This window comes from Hipposideros armiger, unplaced genomic scaffold (assembly GCF_001890085.2).
Source record: "Hipposideros armiger isolate ML-2016 unplaced genomic scaffold, ASM189008v1 scaffold_64, whole genome shotgun sequence".
NCBI lineage: Eukaryota > Metazoa > Chordata > Mammalia > Chiroptera > Hipposideridae > Hipposideros > Hipposideros armiger.
In genome coordinates this window covers 2,394,506-2,410,831 of record NW_017731414.1, presented here as the reverse complement: position 1 = coordinate 2,410,831, position 16,326 = coordinate 2,394,506, and the positions used below count along the sequence as shown (strand labels likewise).

Genomic DNA, 16,326 nt, shown 5'->3' with positions numbered 1-16,326 from the left:
GTAGCTCAGAGCTCACACCCTTGAGTGAACTCTTAACCAACTGAGCCACTTGGCCGGCCCCTCCTACTTCCTTCTTTTGCATGTGGATATCCAGTTGTCTCAGCATCATTTGTTGAAGAGACTGTTCTTTTCCAATTAAATGGTCTTAACACCCTTGTCAAAAGTCAGTTGACCATTGATGTAAACGTTTATTTCTGAGCCCTATCCTATTACTCTGGTTTGCACGTCTATCTTTATGCCAGTACCACACTGTTTCGATCACTGTCCCTTTTCTTTTTCAAGGTTTGGCTATTCTGCATCCCTTGATTTTTCATATGGATTTTCAGATAGGCTTTTTCATTTCTGCGAAAAACGCTTCTGGGATTTTGATAGGGATTGCATTGAATCTGTAGATTACTTTGGATAGTACTGATATGTTAACAATATTTAAGTTTTCCAATCTGTGAACACTGGATGTCTCTCCATTTACTTAAGTCGTCTTTATTTTGTTCCAACATATTTTGTAGTTTTTGTTGTATAAGCCTAAAGAATGGTCTATTCTTTCTGATGCTATGGTAAATGGAATTGTTTTTTGGTGTATAGTGTTGTTTAGTCCTCTATGTCCTTACTGATCTTTTGTTTAGATGTCCTATCCATTATTAAAAACAGGGTATTGATATCTCCAACTACTGTTGTAGTGCTATTTCTCCCTTTACTTTTGTCAATTTTTACTTCATATTTCTCGGGGCTCTGTTGTTAGGTGTGTATTTAATTGTTTTATTTCTGTATCGAACTTTTATATATATCTAACATCCTTCTTTGTCTCTTGTAATCTTTTTTAGACTTAAAGTCTATTTTGTCTGATGCTAGTATAGCCTTCCCAGCTCTGTATTAGTTACGGTTTACATGGAATTTATTTTTCCATCCTTTTACTTTCAACCTTTTTGCGTCTTTGTATCTAAAGTGAGTCTCTTATAGAGAGCACATATAGATAGATCCTATTGTCTTTCTTAAGCTTTAAAGTACTTTGATTTCACTCTTGTCATGGAACGCTCAGGAAATGTGCTATGATAAGCACAATAATTGCTACTACCATTACCTCCCTGACAGCAGTTTGAGGGAAGGCCAAATCCACTAGGGGTGGGAGGGAGGTCTGTTATCTTTACATTTACAGGTAAAAATGGGTGACTGAGAGAGGCGTCCCATGCTAAGTCTGATAGCCGCCCACCCCTCCCCCGCATAGCCTGCAATGGAGGGCAGCTCACTCAGATCACATGGCTGAATTGCTGGCCCTGCCTGTCCAGCTCTGAGGGTTTTTTCTTGTTGGGTGCCTTCCTGGCCCAAGGAGAAAAGCTGCTGTTTAAAGATTCTAGGACTCACCAGGACTCTATATAGCATTTCCTCCTGGTACTGAGGGTGCCTGGGACTGGATTGTTGCTCAGGTGTGGAGCCCTGGTGGCAATGGCACAGGAGGATGCTCAGATGTGAGTGTTGCTCTGACACGTGCACACCCATCTTGGAGACATGCCCCTAAGGTCTGGCCCCAGCTCCCACTGGTGAAGATGCCTCCCCTGTGGTCTAGTGGACAAGCACAGGCTGCAAAGTCTCATGTCCAGGTTCAAGTCCCTCTGGCCCACACCACCCCAAGAGGAGCATGGGCCTCCCTCAGCCGCCTGCTCACTGGTGAAGAGGGACTTTTAGGTACTGCAGGCACACAGCAGGCTGCTCAGACCTTGGCTTCCTTTCCTTGTCCATGGGGCCCGCCACATCCTTTGAGGAGGGATTGGTGTGCAGTCCTGGGGTCACAGAGCACCTGCAGGTGGTTCTTGCTAGCAAAGCCCCAGCCCTGGGGAGCTGGAGGATCCAGCTCTCTCCACCCTCTGCGTCTCCTCTTCCCAGCTTGTCCCCCAGGAAGCCACCGCCTGAGGGCTGGTTGTTTCCACTATCCAGATGGGCTGTCACAGCATCTTCACATGGATCAGTGCTGTCAGCTCCATCCAAGCTCCTAAGTTGATGCCAAATTAAATGTCAGTTGCTGTGAGGATGGTCGGCTGCCTCCCCAGAAGGCGCTAACAGAGCCACACAGCTGTCTTACACAAGTCTCTGAACCTGTGTATGTCTACACTGGGTGTCTGTCTGCTCCAGGGCCTACTGCCAAGAGCCAGTGTGTGTGAATGTGCGTGTACACACACACATGTTCATCTTTGCTCTCATGTCTCAGGCTCTGCAAAGCCCCCACCAAATCACCCATTAGCCATGTGACCTTGAGTGAGGCCCCTGACCTTTTAAGTTCTGGTGTCAGCATCTGTAACATGGGGACATAGGGCCTGCCTGGAGAGGGCACATGGGGATGAAACTGGGTGCACATGACAGTGCAACGCGTGACTCCTGTGATCATTACGTGACACATGATACTGACCTGACGTGAGGGCCCTGCTGTGCGCTCTAGGTGCCGCACATATTGTCAACGTGTGGACTCTGTACCACACACAGGAGCAGGGCCAGGCCCACGTGTCCTTCATTGACTAGTCTGTGTGTTGTTTCCAGTTCAGGACCTCAAGGGGCTCGGCTATGAGAAGGGGAAGCCCGTGGGTCTGGTGGGAGTCACAGAGCTATCGGACGCCCAGAAGAAGCAGCTGAAGGAGCAACAGGAGGTAAGGCCAGGCAGTGGCGAGGCAGGTTCCACAGCGGCTGGCAGTGGGTTGTCCCCCCAACACGGTGCAGCGGCCACAGGGTCAGCGGAGAAGCTTCTGAGCAAGCAGGCCCCCCATCAATGACATGCCAACCCCCGAGGGCCCTCCCCAGCCTGCAGCTGGACCCGAAGCTCAGGCTTCCTCACGCTGGCCCGTCATCCACCAAGGCCATCATTCCACAGCTACTCTGCATGGTGCTAATGGACCGTTCCCACTCGATAGTTTCTGCTTAAGTTTTCTGTTCAGTTTCCTCCAGCATCTAGTCCAGGACAGGCCTGGCTAGCACTGGGCACCCTGAGTAATGTGGGAGTACTGGGCAGTGTTGGTGTGAGGGCCAGCTTGGCCTCTGCTGCTTCCCTGGGAAACTAGAGGCACTGGCCTGTCAATCCTTGGGTCAGGCTGCTCACCCCAGCCACCTCCTCCAGGCTAGCAGCCCTGTCACATCACCCTTGACCTTCCCAGAGGTCAGGAGCCTGCGTTACTCTCATTTAGTCCATGGCGACAGTGCCCAGCTCTGGGCGAGGCAGAGAGGGGCCTCCCTGCTCAGCACAGGGACTTAGGGAATTAGGGCTGGTCCTGGTACAGGACTCGGTGCCTTGTTTGAGCACTTGCTCCAAGCCCTCCTCACAGGCCCACCCCAGGGAGGGAGCCCCAGCATGCCCAGGGGAGGACAGGGCCCCTGCCAAGCACATGTGGTGCAGCCCTGCTTACAGCATGTTATGCCGCCCACAGATGCAGCAGATGTATGACATGATCATGCAGCATAAGCGCGCAATGCAAGACATGCAGCTGCTGTGGGAGAAGGCTCTGCAGCAGCACCAGCACGGCTACGACAGCGACGAGGAGGTGGATAGTGAGCTGGGCACCTGGGAGCACCAGCTGCGGCGCATGGAGATGGATAAGACTCGGGGTGCGCTGAGACAACCTGGGGTGTGGGGGGCATGGCTGTGTGCCAGTGCAGGAAGCCCCACTCACCTGCTGGCCTGCAAGGCCTTGAGTACAGAGTTGGCTTCTCTGTGTCTTGTTTCCTCAGTGGTAAAAGGAGTGGTGTAGGGCTGCCTGGGGGAGTAGGGTTCAAGTTGGGGTCTCCACCAGCTGCCTCCCTCCCCTGAGGCCGCTCCCCACTTTCTCCTCTCACCTTTCCTGCCTCTCCGGCAGAGTGGGCTGAGCAGCTGACGAAGATGGGACGGGGCAAACATTTCATTGGAGACTTCCTGCCACCGGATGAGCTGGAGAAGTTCATGGAGACCTTCAAGGCCCTAAAGGTGAACAGGGAGTCCCCAGGCATCAGCCCGCCTGTGGGCCGGTTCAGCAGGCAGCCTCCTCATACACAGGAGGAGTCAGGCCCTCTTCTGAGGGAGGCATCTGTTCATGGTGGACGCCGTCCATGTGGGGAATTCACAAATAGCAGTCCAGCTGCTGCTTTAGAAGTATTTCTTGGGGTTTCGGGAAATTCTGCCTCCAGTGGAGCCAATTAAGTGCAGTGTGCAGGCAAAGCATTTCTCAGGCAGAAGCCCCCACGGACTGGGCTCCTTAGAACAAGAGCTCAACATTCCTCCTGCACACAAGGAGAGACAGCTGACAGGCACGAAGCCTCATCACCTCATTGACCATGGCTTCTTTTTCACTCTCTCTAACAAGTTGCTCTCAGAACCCGGGCTTTTCTTTGCTGGCGAACCATGAATCTTGCACACGGTAGAGGAGGCCTCTGTGACCGTCACCTTGCCCTCTTTGACTTGGCTGTCTGGGAGCTCTAAGTGTGGCCCTGGGGACCTTGAGGAGGAGGAGTTTGGTCTGACCTGGTAGAGGTGGCAGATGGGCAGGTGGTCCCAGCCAGTAGCCATTGAGGCCATGGTGGCATTGTTTGGGCCCTGGGCGATGACAAGCACTTGGCTCTGCAGGAGGGCCGTGAGCCCGACTACTCCGAGTACAAGGAATTCAAGCTGACAGTGGAGAACATCGGCTACCAGATGCTGATGAAGATGGGATGGAAGGAGGGCGATGGGCTAGGCTCTGAGGGCCAGGGCATCAAGAACCCGGTCAACAAGTGAGTGTGGCCCCCAATTGGCAGTGGGGGTGGGAAGTCCCAAACAGACGCAGACCCAGGACCGGGGTTCAGTCCTGTCCCTGGGCCGGAGTCCGGGGCCTGGCTGTAAACTCCGGTGGCTAGGCTCAGGCTCTTCCCTCTTCTCACAATGCTGGGCGTGTCCTGCATATGTGTTCCCAGCCCAGTACAGCCCGCATGACCACCATAGCCCCACATACAGCTGCTGTTGCTGCTGAACCCAGGTGGCCGGGTGAGGCCTTCTGCCCCAGCTCAGGCCCCATACCCCCTCTCCTGCCAGCACCAGCCCTCTCACCTGCTCACATTGCCCCATCATCCCTTGCAGGGGCACCACCACAGTGGATGGTGCTGGGTTTGGAATTGACCGGCCAGCGGAGCTCTCTAAGGAGGACGATGAGTACGAAGCCTTTCGCAAGAGGATGATGCTGGCCTACCGCTTCCGGCCCAACCCCCTGGTACGTGCATCTGCATCCCCCACATTGCCCCAGCTTGGCCGCTGGTTCCTCGCAGTCCATGGTAACGGGGTGGCAGTGCTGGTAACAGAAGTGTCCCTCCTTCCCCAGTCCAGCTATGCCAGGTCTCACCAGCTACCCTCACCACCACTCCCAGCTGCATTTGAGCTCCCCCTCCCTCGCCAAAGCCTACCTGTTTCAAGGATGTGAACTCAGCTGCCCCTAGAAGGTTCTGGACGGAAGGAACTGCCATCTGTCTTTAGCATTAACCTGCTTCCTTTGTATCTTTTTGCCTCCCGCAGAACAACCCCAGACGGCCTTACTACTGAGTATTCTGGAGAAACATACAAACATTCTTTCCAGACGACAGACCGAGCGTTCTTGGACTGTGGAATGTTCCAGACTGCGTTTCGGCCTGCCCTTTGTTGTCTCGAGTATTGTGCTGTGTATTAAAGTCCCAGTGCTTGCCCACCATGGGAGCCTGGTCCTGCCATCTCCAGAAACTTCTCTATGTCTTAGCTCGGCTGGGCTGGGCAGTTGAAGACTGGGTGCTGTCTTGAAGGTTCCCTAGCACCTAAGGAATCCCAGAGTACCACCTGGCCCTTTGTCTGCCTTGGGTTCTCCATCTCCCATCAGCCTGGATTGTAGTTGAGGGAGGGCTGGCCAGTGAGACGTGGCCATACTTGAGCCCGGGGGTGGAGGGAACCTCCTAGCTTAGCACTGCTGCAGGAGGGGTTTGGAGAGGGGTCCCCAGGCAGGGCCCAGCCATCCCCCAGAGCACACCTGTGCTTCTCACCTCCCTGGCAGACAGTCCTGGCCAGTGATGGCTGCAGCCCAGGCTGCCTCAGCCACCCAGGGTCCCACCTGTATGGTGGACACATGTCCCTGGGTCTTGTGCCTTTGGGAGACAGCTGTGCACTAAGATTTTACACATCTCCTAGAGGATGGGAGGCAGGTGAGTGGCCCAGGCCAATGTGTGTGCTGAGAGCTCCCCACATCTCCAGAGCCAGCACCTCACATTTGTACAGAAACATCTGGGGATTTTGTCTAGTTGCAGCCATGCTTGGTTTATCAGGGCCTGGGAATCTGACAGGCCTATAACTCACCCACCTGCCCCACACATGCAGCCAGTGGGTCCTGCTCAACCCCTGTGGGCTCACGGGTTCTGAGGATTTGAGCTGGAATTGGGGTCCTGGGCCAGCCAATGTTCACAGTCATTCAGCAAACACAGCACAGACTAAACCAGATGGATGGGGATGTGTCGGTGAACTAACAATCCGAAATATAAATGCTGTCAAGAGGAACCAGGAGCTGTGGTGCCTGAGCAGAGTCTCAATGGGGTCTCCAGGGACATGGAAGGGTTTCAGCATCATAGTCCAGACAGGGCAAAGAAGTGATACATGCCAGGGTCCCAAGCACAGGGGTGTAGCTCTGGGCAGCCAAAGGGTCCAGCAATGGGGTCCCAGGCATCCCACCATCCAGGTCAAGGTCACCCCTCCATTGAATTCTCAGTGACTGGGAGTCTGGCTAGACTCAGCCCACGGACTTTACCGCCAGGCAGGGGGAGAGTTGGAAAAGGAGGGCTCCAAATGCTCTGTGTGTGTGTGTGTGTGTGTGTGTGCAGGCGCTTCCCAGACACGGGGTGCAAAGCCAGGCCCCTAGGCAGAGCCGGACCAGACACCCCTGGCTCTGCAGGTGGCAGGGAGGGCTGCCTGGAAGAGGCGACATAGGATCTGCATTAAGGGGTGAGGAAATAGAAGAGGGTCTATCTTGTATACAGGAAAGAGACCTGTGGGCTATTGGCACTGCCAGAATTGGGAAGGTCAAGAAACCAGGCTGGAGCTTCAGGTCAGCTTGGGAACCTGAACTTCACCCCATGGGCAACAGCACCTGGGAAAGGAGGCTGTTAGGTCAGTAGCCAGTATCACCCAGGCTCAGACATAGGACCCAGCTGGCACAGGCCAAGGGGCTGCATGGAGAAGGGGTGAGGTTTAAATCTCCCTCAATCCCAGATTGTGCCCCTCGCCCCCCAGGGTAGGAATCTGGTGGGCACTGCTCACCTTTTCCAGCAGCCACGAGTACCAATGGGCAAGAGTCTGAGGCTGGTTGGAGGGGAGTGACAAACAGCTGTTGCCTAATTCCCCATCCTGCAGCCCCCTTCCTGGTCCAGTCCCCCCAAACCCTCCTTTACGTCTCTCCCTGGACCCAACTCAGCCTCCAGGGTGTTTAGGACCCACCAGCTGCTCTCCACCTCTCACAGACCCAGGCTCCTTTCTGCTGCTCACCCCCAGGCCTGAACTATTCTTGCCCAGAACACTGTTCCAAACAAACTCATCAAACTGGCTCCACCCCCACCAAATCTCAGCCTACTCCTTGGGCCCTTTGTCTCCCACCCTGCCCATGTAAGCAGGGGCCCGGCTTCAGCTGCCCACAAGGTGTCCAGGCTACTACATTAAAGGATCTCAGAGCACAGGATCACGAAGTCCTTTAAAGGACCCCAAACCAGGGCTGCGGCCGCCTGCCCTGAGATGGCCCCCAGGCTCAAAGCTTCACACTTTGACACGTGTTTAAATGTGTCTGTGGTCCCTGCGTGAAAACTCACATTCAAGGGCTCCGAAGAGATCTCTGCGCCCAAGCGGTGAAATTCCTTCCTCCTTCAGCGCTCAAGGGCTACACACACTTGATCCTGAGGGAGGGAGTTCTGGGCAATGTGGGGGATCGGGGGATCGAGGCAGGGACGCTGGTGCCTTAGGACGAAGGAAGATGTGCAGAACGAGGGCAGGAGAACGAATTCTCTCTTAATGAAGTTACTGGCCTGGGAAAGCAACCGGAAGCATCCTAGGCGTTGTGTTTTAGCCTTTAACAGAGAGGGAAACTGAGGTTGGACGTAGGGGGACCGCACTGAGTCCAGTAAGGACATCGAAGGGGAGGAGCCTCGAAGGCTCCCAGGGAGCGCGCGGGGGGGGGGGGGGGGGCACAGTGGCTGCGGCCGGACTAGGGCACAGCGCGGGGCGACCTTTGCGCGGGGCGGGGCCGGGCTGGGTCCTTGGCAACCTCTCGCCCAGACGAGCCGCCCCGGAGGAACGGAGTACCCTGGAGGTTGTGAGGGGCCGAGCTGAGGTCCCGGGGCCGCCGCTATGGACATCCCGCCGCTGGCGGGCAAGATAGCGGCTTTGTCGCTCGGCGCCGTCCCCGTGTCCTATGCGCTCAACCACGTCTCGGCGCTCTCGCAGTGCGTGCGGGGGTTGGGTGGGTGGGTCGAGGACGGTGGGGAGGGGCTGGGGGATGCGGAGGGAGCGGGAGAGAGGATGCGCGCGCGGCGAGCCTGGCTCCGGGCGAGCCCTGCGCCCCCTGGCCGCTCCAGCCCGGGAGGATGGGGGGTGGGTCAGAACCCCCAACCGGAAGTCCCCTTCCTGCTGGCCCAGAGTCTGTGTGCTGGGGATAGGGGTGCCCCCAGGATGTTTGAGGTCTGAGTAGAAGGGACGTTTGGGGTCTGGGGAGAAGGGCCATTGAGAAGCAGAGCCCCACACAGGGCAGGGTTTTGGAGCATTTCTGAGGTTTTCCCAGGGATGTGCCCAGCACAGGCTCCAAAGTCGCCAAGGGTCAAAGTATTGCCCCAGATAAGGCCCTGGTGACCTGGCTCTTGCCACACACACGTTGTGCTGCACCACCCCTACCAGCTAGTCCCTCCATCTCCTGTCTCAGGCCTGGGACTTTTTCTGCTCAGGGCTTGTCCACCCTACCTCTAGCCTCGGTTTCACCTACATGCCTTGACCTTGTCTCTGTCTCCTAACCTTAGACACCCGTCCCTGTGGATCCAGCCACTGGGTACCAGGCATTGGCAAACCCCTCACACTCCCAAACTCAACTTATCCCAAAACATGGGGTAGAGGGAGTCTTGACTGTGGGGTTGGCTCCTTGGGTACACATTCCCGGCTCCATCCCCCTGGACCCTGAGTGCTCCAGGTTGCCTCTGGGAGCCTCAGTTTCTTCACCGTGTAATGAACATAATCCTAGAGCTCATCCTATAGTTACAGTTAAGGATAACGAATTGTGTGCAAGGACTCTGATGTGGTCCCATCTGATTACTATAGTTGTCATTTTTGGTCAGATGGGGCCAGGAATGGGGATCCTAGGGATCAGAAGGGTTTCAGAGAAGGTAGGGACCTGGAAAGAGTATGTGTGTGTGGGTGGGAGAATGTGTGACCATGAATAGGTTCTGCCCTCTCTGAGCCTTGGTTTGCCAAGTATTGGCAGTTCCCCAGAGACCCTGCTTCTATTGTCTATGCAACTGGTTGACCTGCCTTATCAGGTTGATGGGGACAGATCAGGGTAGTGGTGGGGTGGAGTTGATGGAGGCATTTGGACTTTAGCTAGGAGGAGTCAGGAGCTTCATGCAATGAGGTGTACGGAGCTGAGATCACTAGAGACCATTTGGCAGGCATGGGTGCTGGGTCTGGCCACAGAAGGCCTCAGCATTGTTGAATATGAGTCAAACACATATTAGCATGCAGTAGGATACATCGTACAGTCAGAAGGGGTTGACAGATGCCTGGCCCAAGTTGGGCCATGATCCTTTGTGAGGAGTCAGAGAAGGCTTCCCGGAGGAGGAACAATGTAGATGGGCCATGAAGGATGAGTAGAAGTTTGATAAGTGGGAAAGAGACTTCTGGAAGGAGTTTCCAGGCGGAGGAAACAGCCAAGGCACGAGCCTGGTGATGGGAAAGGGCAGTTTCAAGGAACGGCATTCCTGGATGGACAGATGCTTCCCGGAGTCTGCTCTTGCCGTCGCCAGTGTGCGGTGGGGCCTCAGCACTCGGCCTGGCTTCCCTGACTTGGTTTTCCTCTTTACAGCCCCCTCGGGGTGGCCTTGATGAGTGCCCTGATCCTGGGTCTGTTCTTTGTGGCTATCTACAGTTTGTCCCGCAGGGAGATCTACTACGACCCACTCTATGCTGGTGAGTCAGTGGAAGGGTCCTAGGGAAGAGAACTGTGTGAGCAAGAGCTTCTCCATCAGACTGGGGGCTCTTGAAGGGCTCCCATTGGACTGGAGAATCTGAGAGAGACTGGAGAACCCCCATTGATTGGGGAAACTCAGAGTCCCTCCCTCTTCAGATCTGGGGCTCCTGAGAAAGGGGACTGTGTTTTCCCATCATTCTGGGGTCTCCTAATGACAGGGACAGTGCGTCTCCCAGCCTAGGATCCCCATACCCCAAAGGTAGGGACTATGCCTCCCTTTGCAGCAGGGATGTGGTTCTTGTGACCTGTGGAGTGGGGACTAGGAGAAGTTGTGTGCAGAGTCCTTGCCTGGATCTGGGTCCCTGACAGAGCCTCAGGTCCCGCCCACATCCAGGCCTGCCCCCCACACTCTCCCCGCAGTGTTTGCAGCCTTTGCCTTCACCTCGGTGGTGGACCTCCTTATTGCTCTCCAGGAAGATGGCTACATGGTGGGCTTCATGGAGTTCTACACTGAGGTACATAGGGGACAGCCTGGGATGCCCCCTGCCCGGCTGTGCGTCTGAGCCCTTCGCCTGCCCCTACAGGGCGAGCCATACCTGCGCACGGCACATGGAGTCTTCATCTGCTACTGGGATGGCATTGTTCACTACCTCCTCTACCTGGCCATGGCCAGCGCCATCCGCAGTAGGTATGTGAGATAGGTGGGGTGGCACCTGGAACCCGGGAAGCAGGTCAGTCAGGTCCTCAGGTGCGATCTCAGGCTGGGGAGGCCCAGAAGTATCTGTAGGGGAAATCAGGAGGCCTCTCTAGAGCTCCTGCCAGGCATGGCCAGGAGAAGGTTCCAGGGAATGTCACAGGTGACAGTGGTGGCTAGCTCTCTTCTCTTGTACAGCCCTGCACCTGAGCAGCCACTTCTAACCTTGGACAGAGGGTCTGACTGTTTTTTTCCCTCATTCAATTCCCTGTTGTCCCTTTTATCCTGGGCAAAACTGGGAGGGAGCCAGAGCTGGGGAGCCCAGGGTGTACCCTGGGCCTTGGCTGGGGCTCTGAGACTAGGGAACGGATATTTACTGGCCACCCCTTCATCCCCTACCCAGGAAGAGATATCGGAACCTTGGACTGTACTGGCTGGGGTCTTTCGTCATGAGCATCCTGGTGTTCCTCCCGGGAAACATCCTTGGTAAGGACTTAGCTTTGAGGAAACCTGCATTCCCAGGCTAAGTTACTGCCCTGCACCTGGAAGCCCCTGCAGGGTCCTCCATCCCCTCCTCAGTGTCTGGGGAGGGCCACCCCATCCCTCTCCATGCACAGTCTAAAACAGCAACCCACCCATGCTCCTCATTTTCTCTTGGAGGTGTGTATCCAGGGGGAGCCAAGAACAGCTAAAGTATAGGAGTTGTGTCCAGAAGGTAAATCAAGGCAGGGTAGGCTGAGGAGCACCGACATCACCTTGTGGGCACTGGGGAACCAGAAGTGTTAGAGCTTGAGCAAGGATGGCATTTGTGAATCATGGCTTTCATCCAGGGGCTCTGACATGGCCCAGTTAAAAGGCCCGGCCAGGCCTGGGAGATCCTTGCTAAGTGACACACATCTCTCTTACCATGACAGGGAAATACAGCTCAGAGATCAGGCCTGCCTTTTTCCTCACCATCCCATATGTACTGGTCCCATGCTGGGCTGGCCTGAGTGTCTTCAACCAGTCCCGGGTGCCAACCTGCTGCACCCCCAATGTGGTAAGTGCCTTGCCGCAGGCAGATCTGTACCCACATACCTGAATGTCCCCAATTTGAGTTGTTTCTGATCAAAAACATGGCCTCCTTGGAAGTATCTCCTTGGTTATTAGGAAAGAAGGGACGAGCCTTTATGGAGTGCCTATTGGATACTAGATTTCTCACGCTGTCTCTCTCCCATGGGGCAGGTGCAGGAGGAACAAAGAAAGGGCCTTCTACAGCGCCCAGCTGACCTGGCCCTCGTCATATACCTCATTCTTGCTGGGTTCTTCACCCTCTTCCGGGGCCTTGTGAGTTTGGCCAACCTACCCCTCTCCTGCCTCCAGCCTCCCTCCTTGGCCCTCCCTCCCCACACGTTTCTTCACAAGTGCAGAAATGCTGCTGTTCTCCCATGTGGTCATCCAGGGAAGTTCTTCATTGAGTCTGACCTGAGTGTTTCATCACAAAGCTCCATTCCCTGTAGACTTATCCCTAGCTCCAATATCTGTGGATTCTCAGCCAGGGGAGAAAACCAAGGCTGGGGGAGGCCAGAGTGAGGAGTGTGGGCCCTTCCTGGGAGAATGGGTAAGGCTTCCTGTGGGAGGGATGTTTGAGGTGGTTCGGTTGTCTTTTGGTTCCAGGTGGTTCTTGACTGCCCCACAGATGCCTGCTTTGTCTATATCTATCAGTATGAACCATACCTGCGGGACCCTGTGGCCTACCCAAAGGTGCAGGTGAGAGGGCAGGTGGGAGGAGAGGAGCATGGTCCTGCCGTGCGTAGGGGTCCACTGGGCCTCTTTGAAGCAGGTGCCACAAACACAAGTCAAACTGGCAGAACTACAAATGGAATCATTGTCTTACTAAAAAAGTATAGCTATAGCCTCAGGTATGGCTGAATCCAGGAGCTCAAGGATAGATCTATCTCTGGGCTCTGCTTTCTTTGCATGTGCTCTACTCCCAGGTAGTCCCTTTGTGGGATGACGGAGACAGTCTTCGGCAACCCCAGGCTTCCTTCCGCCCTACTTAGCCACCCCAGAGGAATGTGAGCCCTTAATTCCCCCAGAGCTTAAGCACAAGTCTCAGGCAGGTCCTGACTGGCCAAGTTTGAAGCACATGCCCATTGCATAGCTGATCATTGTGGCCAAGAATAAAGTGGATGGGCTCAGTGTGTATATGTGGCAGGGGATACCAAAAGGAGATAGAGGTGCAGTTTGCACAGAGTGGGATGTGCAGAGAGCCTCCATCCTGGGTGGGATCTGAAACTGGCCAGATCCTCCCTGGGGCCCCCACCTGTGGGGATCTCAGGAGACCCACCTGGGGCAGCTGCTCATCCTGTTGGCTGTGTCCCCCCCAGATGCTGGTGTACATGTTCTATACACTGCCTTTCTACGGCCTGGCTGCCTATGCCCTCATCTTCCCTGGCTGTTCCTGGCTACCCGACTGGGCCTTAGTGTTTGCTGGAGCCATCGGCCAGGTGAGGTGGGGCGGGGGGTTGGGGGGTGTAGGGGCAGGTGCATAAGGAAGAAAGTTTCTGCCTACCCATCAATTGCTTTTGTGCTTGCCCTGGGCAGAGTGATGCTGGGCCCCTGAGAGACCCCAGCCCCAGTTCAGTGCCCTAGGATTCCCTAGCCTGGAGGAGAAAGAGCTGACACAGACACCCTCCAACCTCATGGGGTCAGAACTGAAGAGAGGGAGGGACAGAGGCTGAGACGGATTTCAGAGGGGACAGGTTTCTTAGAAGAAGAGGCATAGGAACTAGACTTTGACATATGGGTATGAGTTTTCCATGTAGGGAAGGGCATTCCAGGAATGGGAACAGCATAAGGAAAGGCACAGAGGGGGACACTGATTTAGCATAGCCATAATGAGGGTAAAGGCAGAGGCAAGAGAAACTGACAGCTAGATCCTGAGGGCTTTAAACTCTCAGCTTGGGGGCTTGTATGGAGAGAGAAGGGGAGCCAGGGAGGTGTTTGAGCAGTGGAGGACCCAGTCAGAGCTGGGGATCTGTTTCTGGGTTCCTGATGGGATATAATATAGGCTGGGCCCAGGTCAGGGTAGTAGGGACCAGGAGGACATCTATGGGGTGGAACTGACAGGATTTGTGTTAAGGGCAGCTGCCTGAGGTGGGGAAGAGCTACACCTAGGTCAGAGAGATAGGGTACAGGGCCCAGCAGAGGGAGTGAAAATGGTTCTGGTAAGGCAGCTGGGGAGAGGCTCACAGACAGATGTACAAGGACAGACAGGACATGTAGGGACAAGGATATTTAGAGACAGATAGAGGGACTGGAAAGGGGAGACAGGCAGGTCAGCAGAGCAAATGAGATGGGGACGGGAACCCTCTGGGCTTTCCAGGGTGGAATGTTGGTAATGCCGGGACTGGTTCTCTCCCAGCCCCTGACATCCTACTCCCTGTGTGGTCACCAGGCGCAGTTCTCACACATGGGTGCCTCCATGCACCTGCGCACACCCTTCACCTACCGTGTGCCTGACGACACCTGGGCCTGCTTCTTCATATGCAACCTGCTGTATGCACTGGGCCCCCACCTGCTGGCCTACCGCTGCCTGCAGTGGCCCGCCTTCTTCCAGCGCCTGTCCCCCAGCCCCCTAGCCCTCCACAAAAAGCAGAACTGAGGGGGCGGTGGGATTCCCCAGGACTCCATTTACACATCTAGCCAGCCCTGCCTCTTAAAGGGTGGGTTGAATTTTTTAGAGGCAGGAGGTATATCCCCGGTGTCTTTGGTCCTGGCTATGGTGGTTTCAAGCCCAGCTGGTGGGATGGGAGACCCAAGGGCCAGGTGTTCTGGCAGAGAGGACCACAGCCACACTCAGCTGTCACCACTCGCCAACCCTCACGGATTCTTCTACTCCCTCTCAGAATTTACCCATTACCTCCTTTTAGTAAAAGCCCTTTTGATGCCTAAAACGTTGCTGCTTGAGTGTTTCAGGGGCAGGGGTGAGGGACTCTCTTCTCAGACCCCACATTAGCCCTCCCATCACTGCCAGCACGACTGTCAGGAGGTCAGGAGCTAGAGGTGCCAGACAGCAGAAGTCTGCCTCTGGTTGGTATGCACAGCTCCATCTTCTAGATGGGGAAAACTGAGGTTCAGAGAGAACCAGAATCTTCCTGAAGTCACAATCAGAAGGAGTCCAGAGTCCTAACTCTGTCAATAAATTATAATAGTGCGGCACAATTATTAAGCACCTACTGTATATCACACCAAGGGCTAAACTCACATGCTGTATGCTGGATCTCACCCCATATTCCAGATGGAGAAACTGAGCTTGCAGGAGGTGAAGATCCTGATCCAAGGTCACACCTCCTGTATGCAGCCAAGCTGGGAACTGAGCCCTGGCCAGTTCTACCACAGAGCCCATAACCCTGTCTCAACTGTCTAGTTGGCTCATATTTTGGGGAAACAGCCTGGGGAGGCATCCAAGGGCTCATTATTTCCTGGTTTGATTACTGAACCTGGATGAAGGGCCAGGTTCAGGGGCAATGGGCCCAGAGTGGGGTCAGGGGCTTGATCAGACTCCCCTGCTCCCCATGCCTACCATCACTTACTAGGCACCTATTGTATGTCTAGCCATTGGATCTTCACCAAAGAATTAGCACTCCATTTCTCAGAGCTGGAAACTGAGGCTCAGAGAGTCCAAGCTCTCTTCCAAGGTCCCACAGTGAGTGAGAGGCAGGGTTGGATTTGGATCTGTTGCTGCATAAGTGAGTGACTTGTGGTGCTCCCACCCCGCAGAGTGAGCACCTTTTCGGTACCAGAGCCCAGGTCCCCGCAATGGTCACCCAGTGACAAACGGGAAAACAGACCTACAGGCCATGCCCTTTTCCCAGGTTACTCAGTCCCCTGCCCGTGCAGGGCATCCTAAGCTGAAAGACTCTATTAAGCCCCTCTCCCCCATTTTAAAGATGGTTAAACTGAGGCCCAGAGAATTTCCTTCGCAAGCCCACGGTCAGCCAGCAGCGGCAGGGACCTGGTCCTGCACTCACTGTCCAGCGTGTTACTTCCAACGCCCGCGCCGCGCCTGGGTTTCCTCTTCGCCGAACGTGTGCCTCTGCGTTCCCTTTAACGCTCCCCCCACCCCCACCCCACCTTGTCCGCCTCCCTCCTCCCCTTGCAGGCAGACACCGGGATTGCGCCGCCCGCGGGGACCTGTCCAGTCCTTCCCGGGTGTGCCGGGAGCGCAGTCCCGGCGCGTAGGGACCACTCGGCGGGGGCCGTATAGGCAGAATGGTGAGTGGGACCGCAGCGCGGGTCCCAATAGGTTCTGTCTGGATTCTGTCTCTGTCTGTTTCTACGTCCCTGCGTGTTTCTCTCCTGTCTCTCTCCCGCTCCGTCTTTCCCATCCCCTCTCCATCTCGCACCCTCTTTAACGAACTCTCTGCCTCTCTCTGTTCCTCTCCGTCTCCGTTCCTTTCTCTCCCTTTTTTTTTCCTGGTCTTTCTCTCCTCTGAGTCT

At 55.2% G+C, this 16,326-nt stretch overlaps 2 protein-coding genes across 2 annotated transcripts in view; both read left to right on the top strand.

Annotated features, from left to right (window-relative positions):
* SUGP1 (SURP and G-patch domain containing 1) overlaps positions 1–5,692 on the top strand; it is a 31,487-nt gene extending 25,795 nt beyond the window's left edge. The window contains exons 9-14 of the mRNA XM_019642030.1: positions 2,527–2,633; positions 3,405–3,582; positions 3,831–3,937; positions 4,574–4,719; positions 5,063–5,192; positions 5,492–5,692. Coding sequence (XP_019497575.1) covers positions 2,527–2,633; positions 3,405–3,582; positions 3,831–3,937; positions 4,574–4,719; positions 5,063–5,192; positions 5,492–5,518 — 695 coding nt within the window. The 3' untranslated portion in view covers positions 5,519–5,692. The remainder of the gene's footprint in view (positions 1–2,526; positions 2,634–3,404; positions 3,583–3,830; positions 3,938–4,573; positions 4,720–5,062; positions 5,193–5,491) is intronic.
* Positions 5,693–8,215: 2,523 nt separating this feature from the next.
* Positions 8,216–15,077, top strand: TM6SF2 (transmembrane 6 superfamily member 2). The gene is made up of 10 exons (XM_019641834.1): positions 8,216–8,421; positions 10,044–10,147; positions 10,569–10,663; positions 10,733–10,836; positions 11,246–11,328; positions 11,757–11,881; positions 12,067–12,168; positions 12,499–12,591; positions 13,212–13,331; positions 14,282–15,077. The coding sequence occupies exons 1-10, from the start codon at positions 8,327–8,329 to the stop codon at positions 14,486–14,488; spliced, it is 1,128 nt and encodes a 375-aa protein (XP_019497379.1). The 5' UTR covers positions 8,216–8,326; the 3' UTR covers positions 14,489–15,077.
* Positions 15,078–16,326: the final 1,249 nt, after the last annotated feature.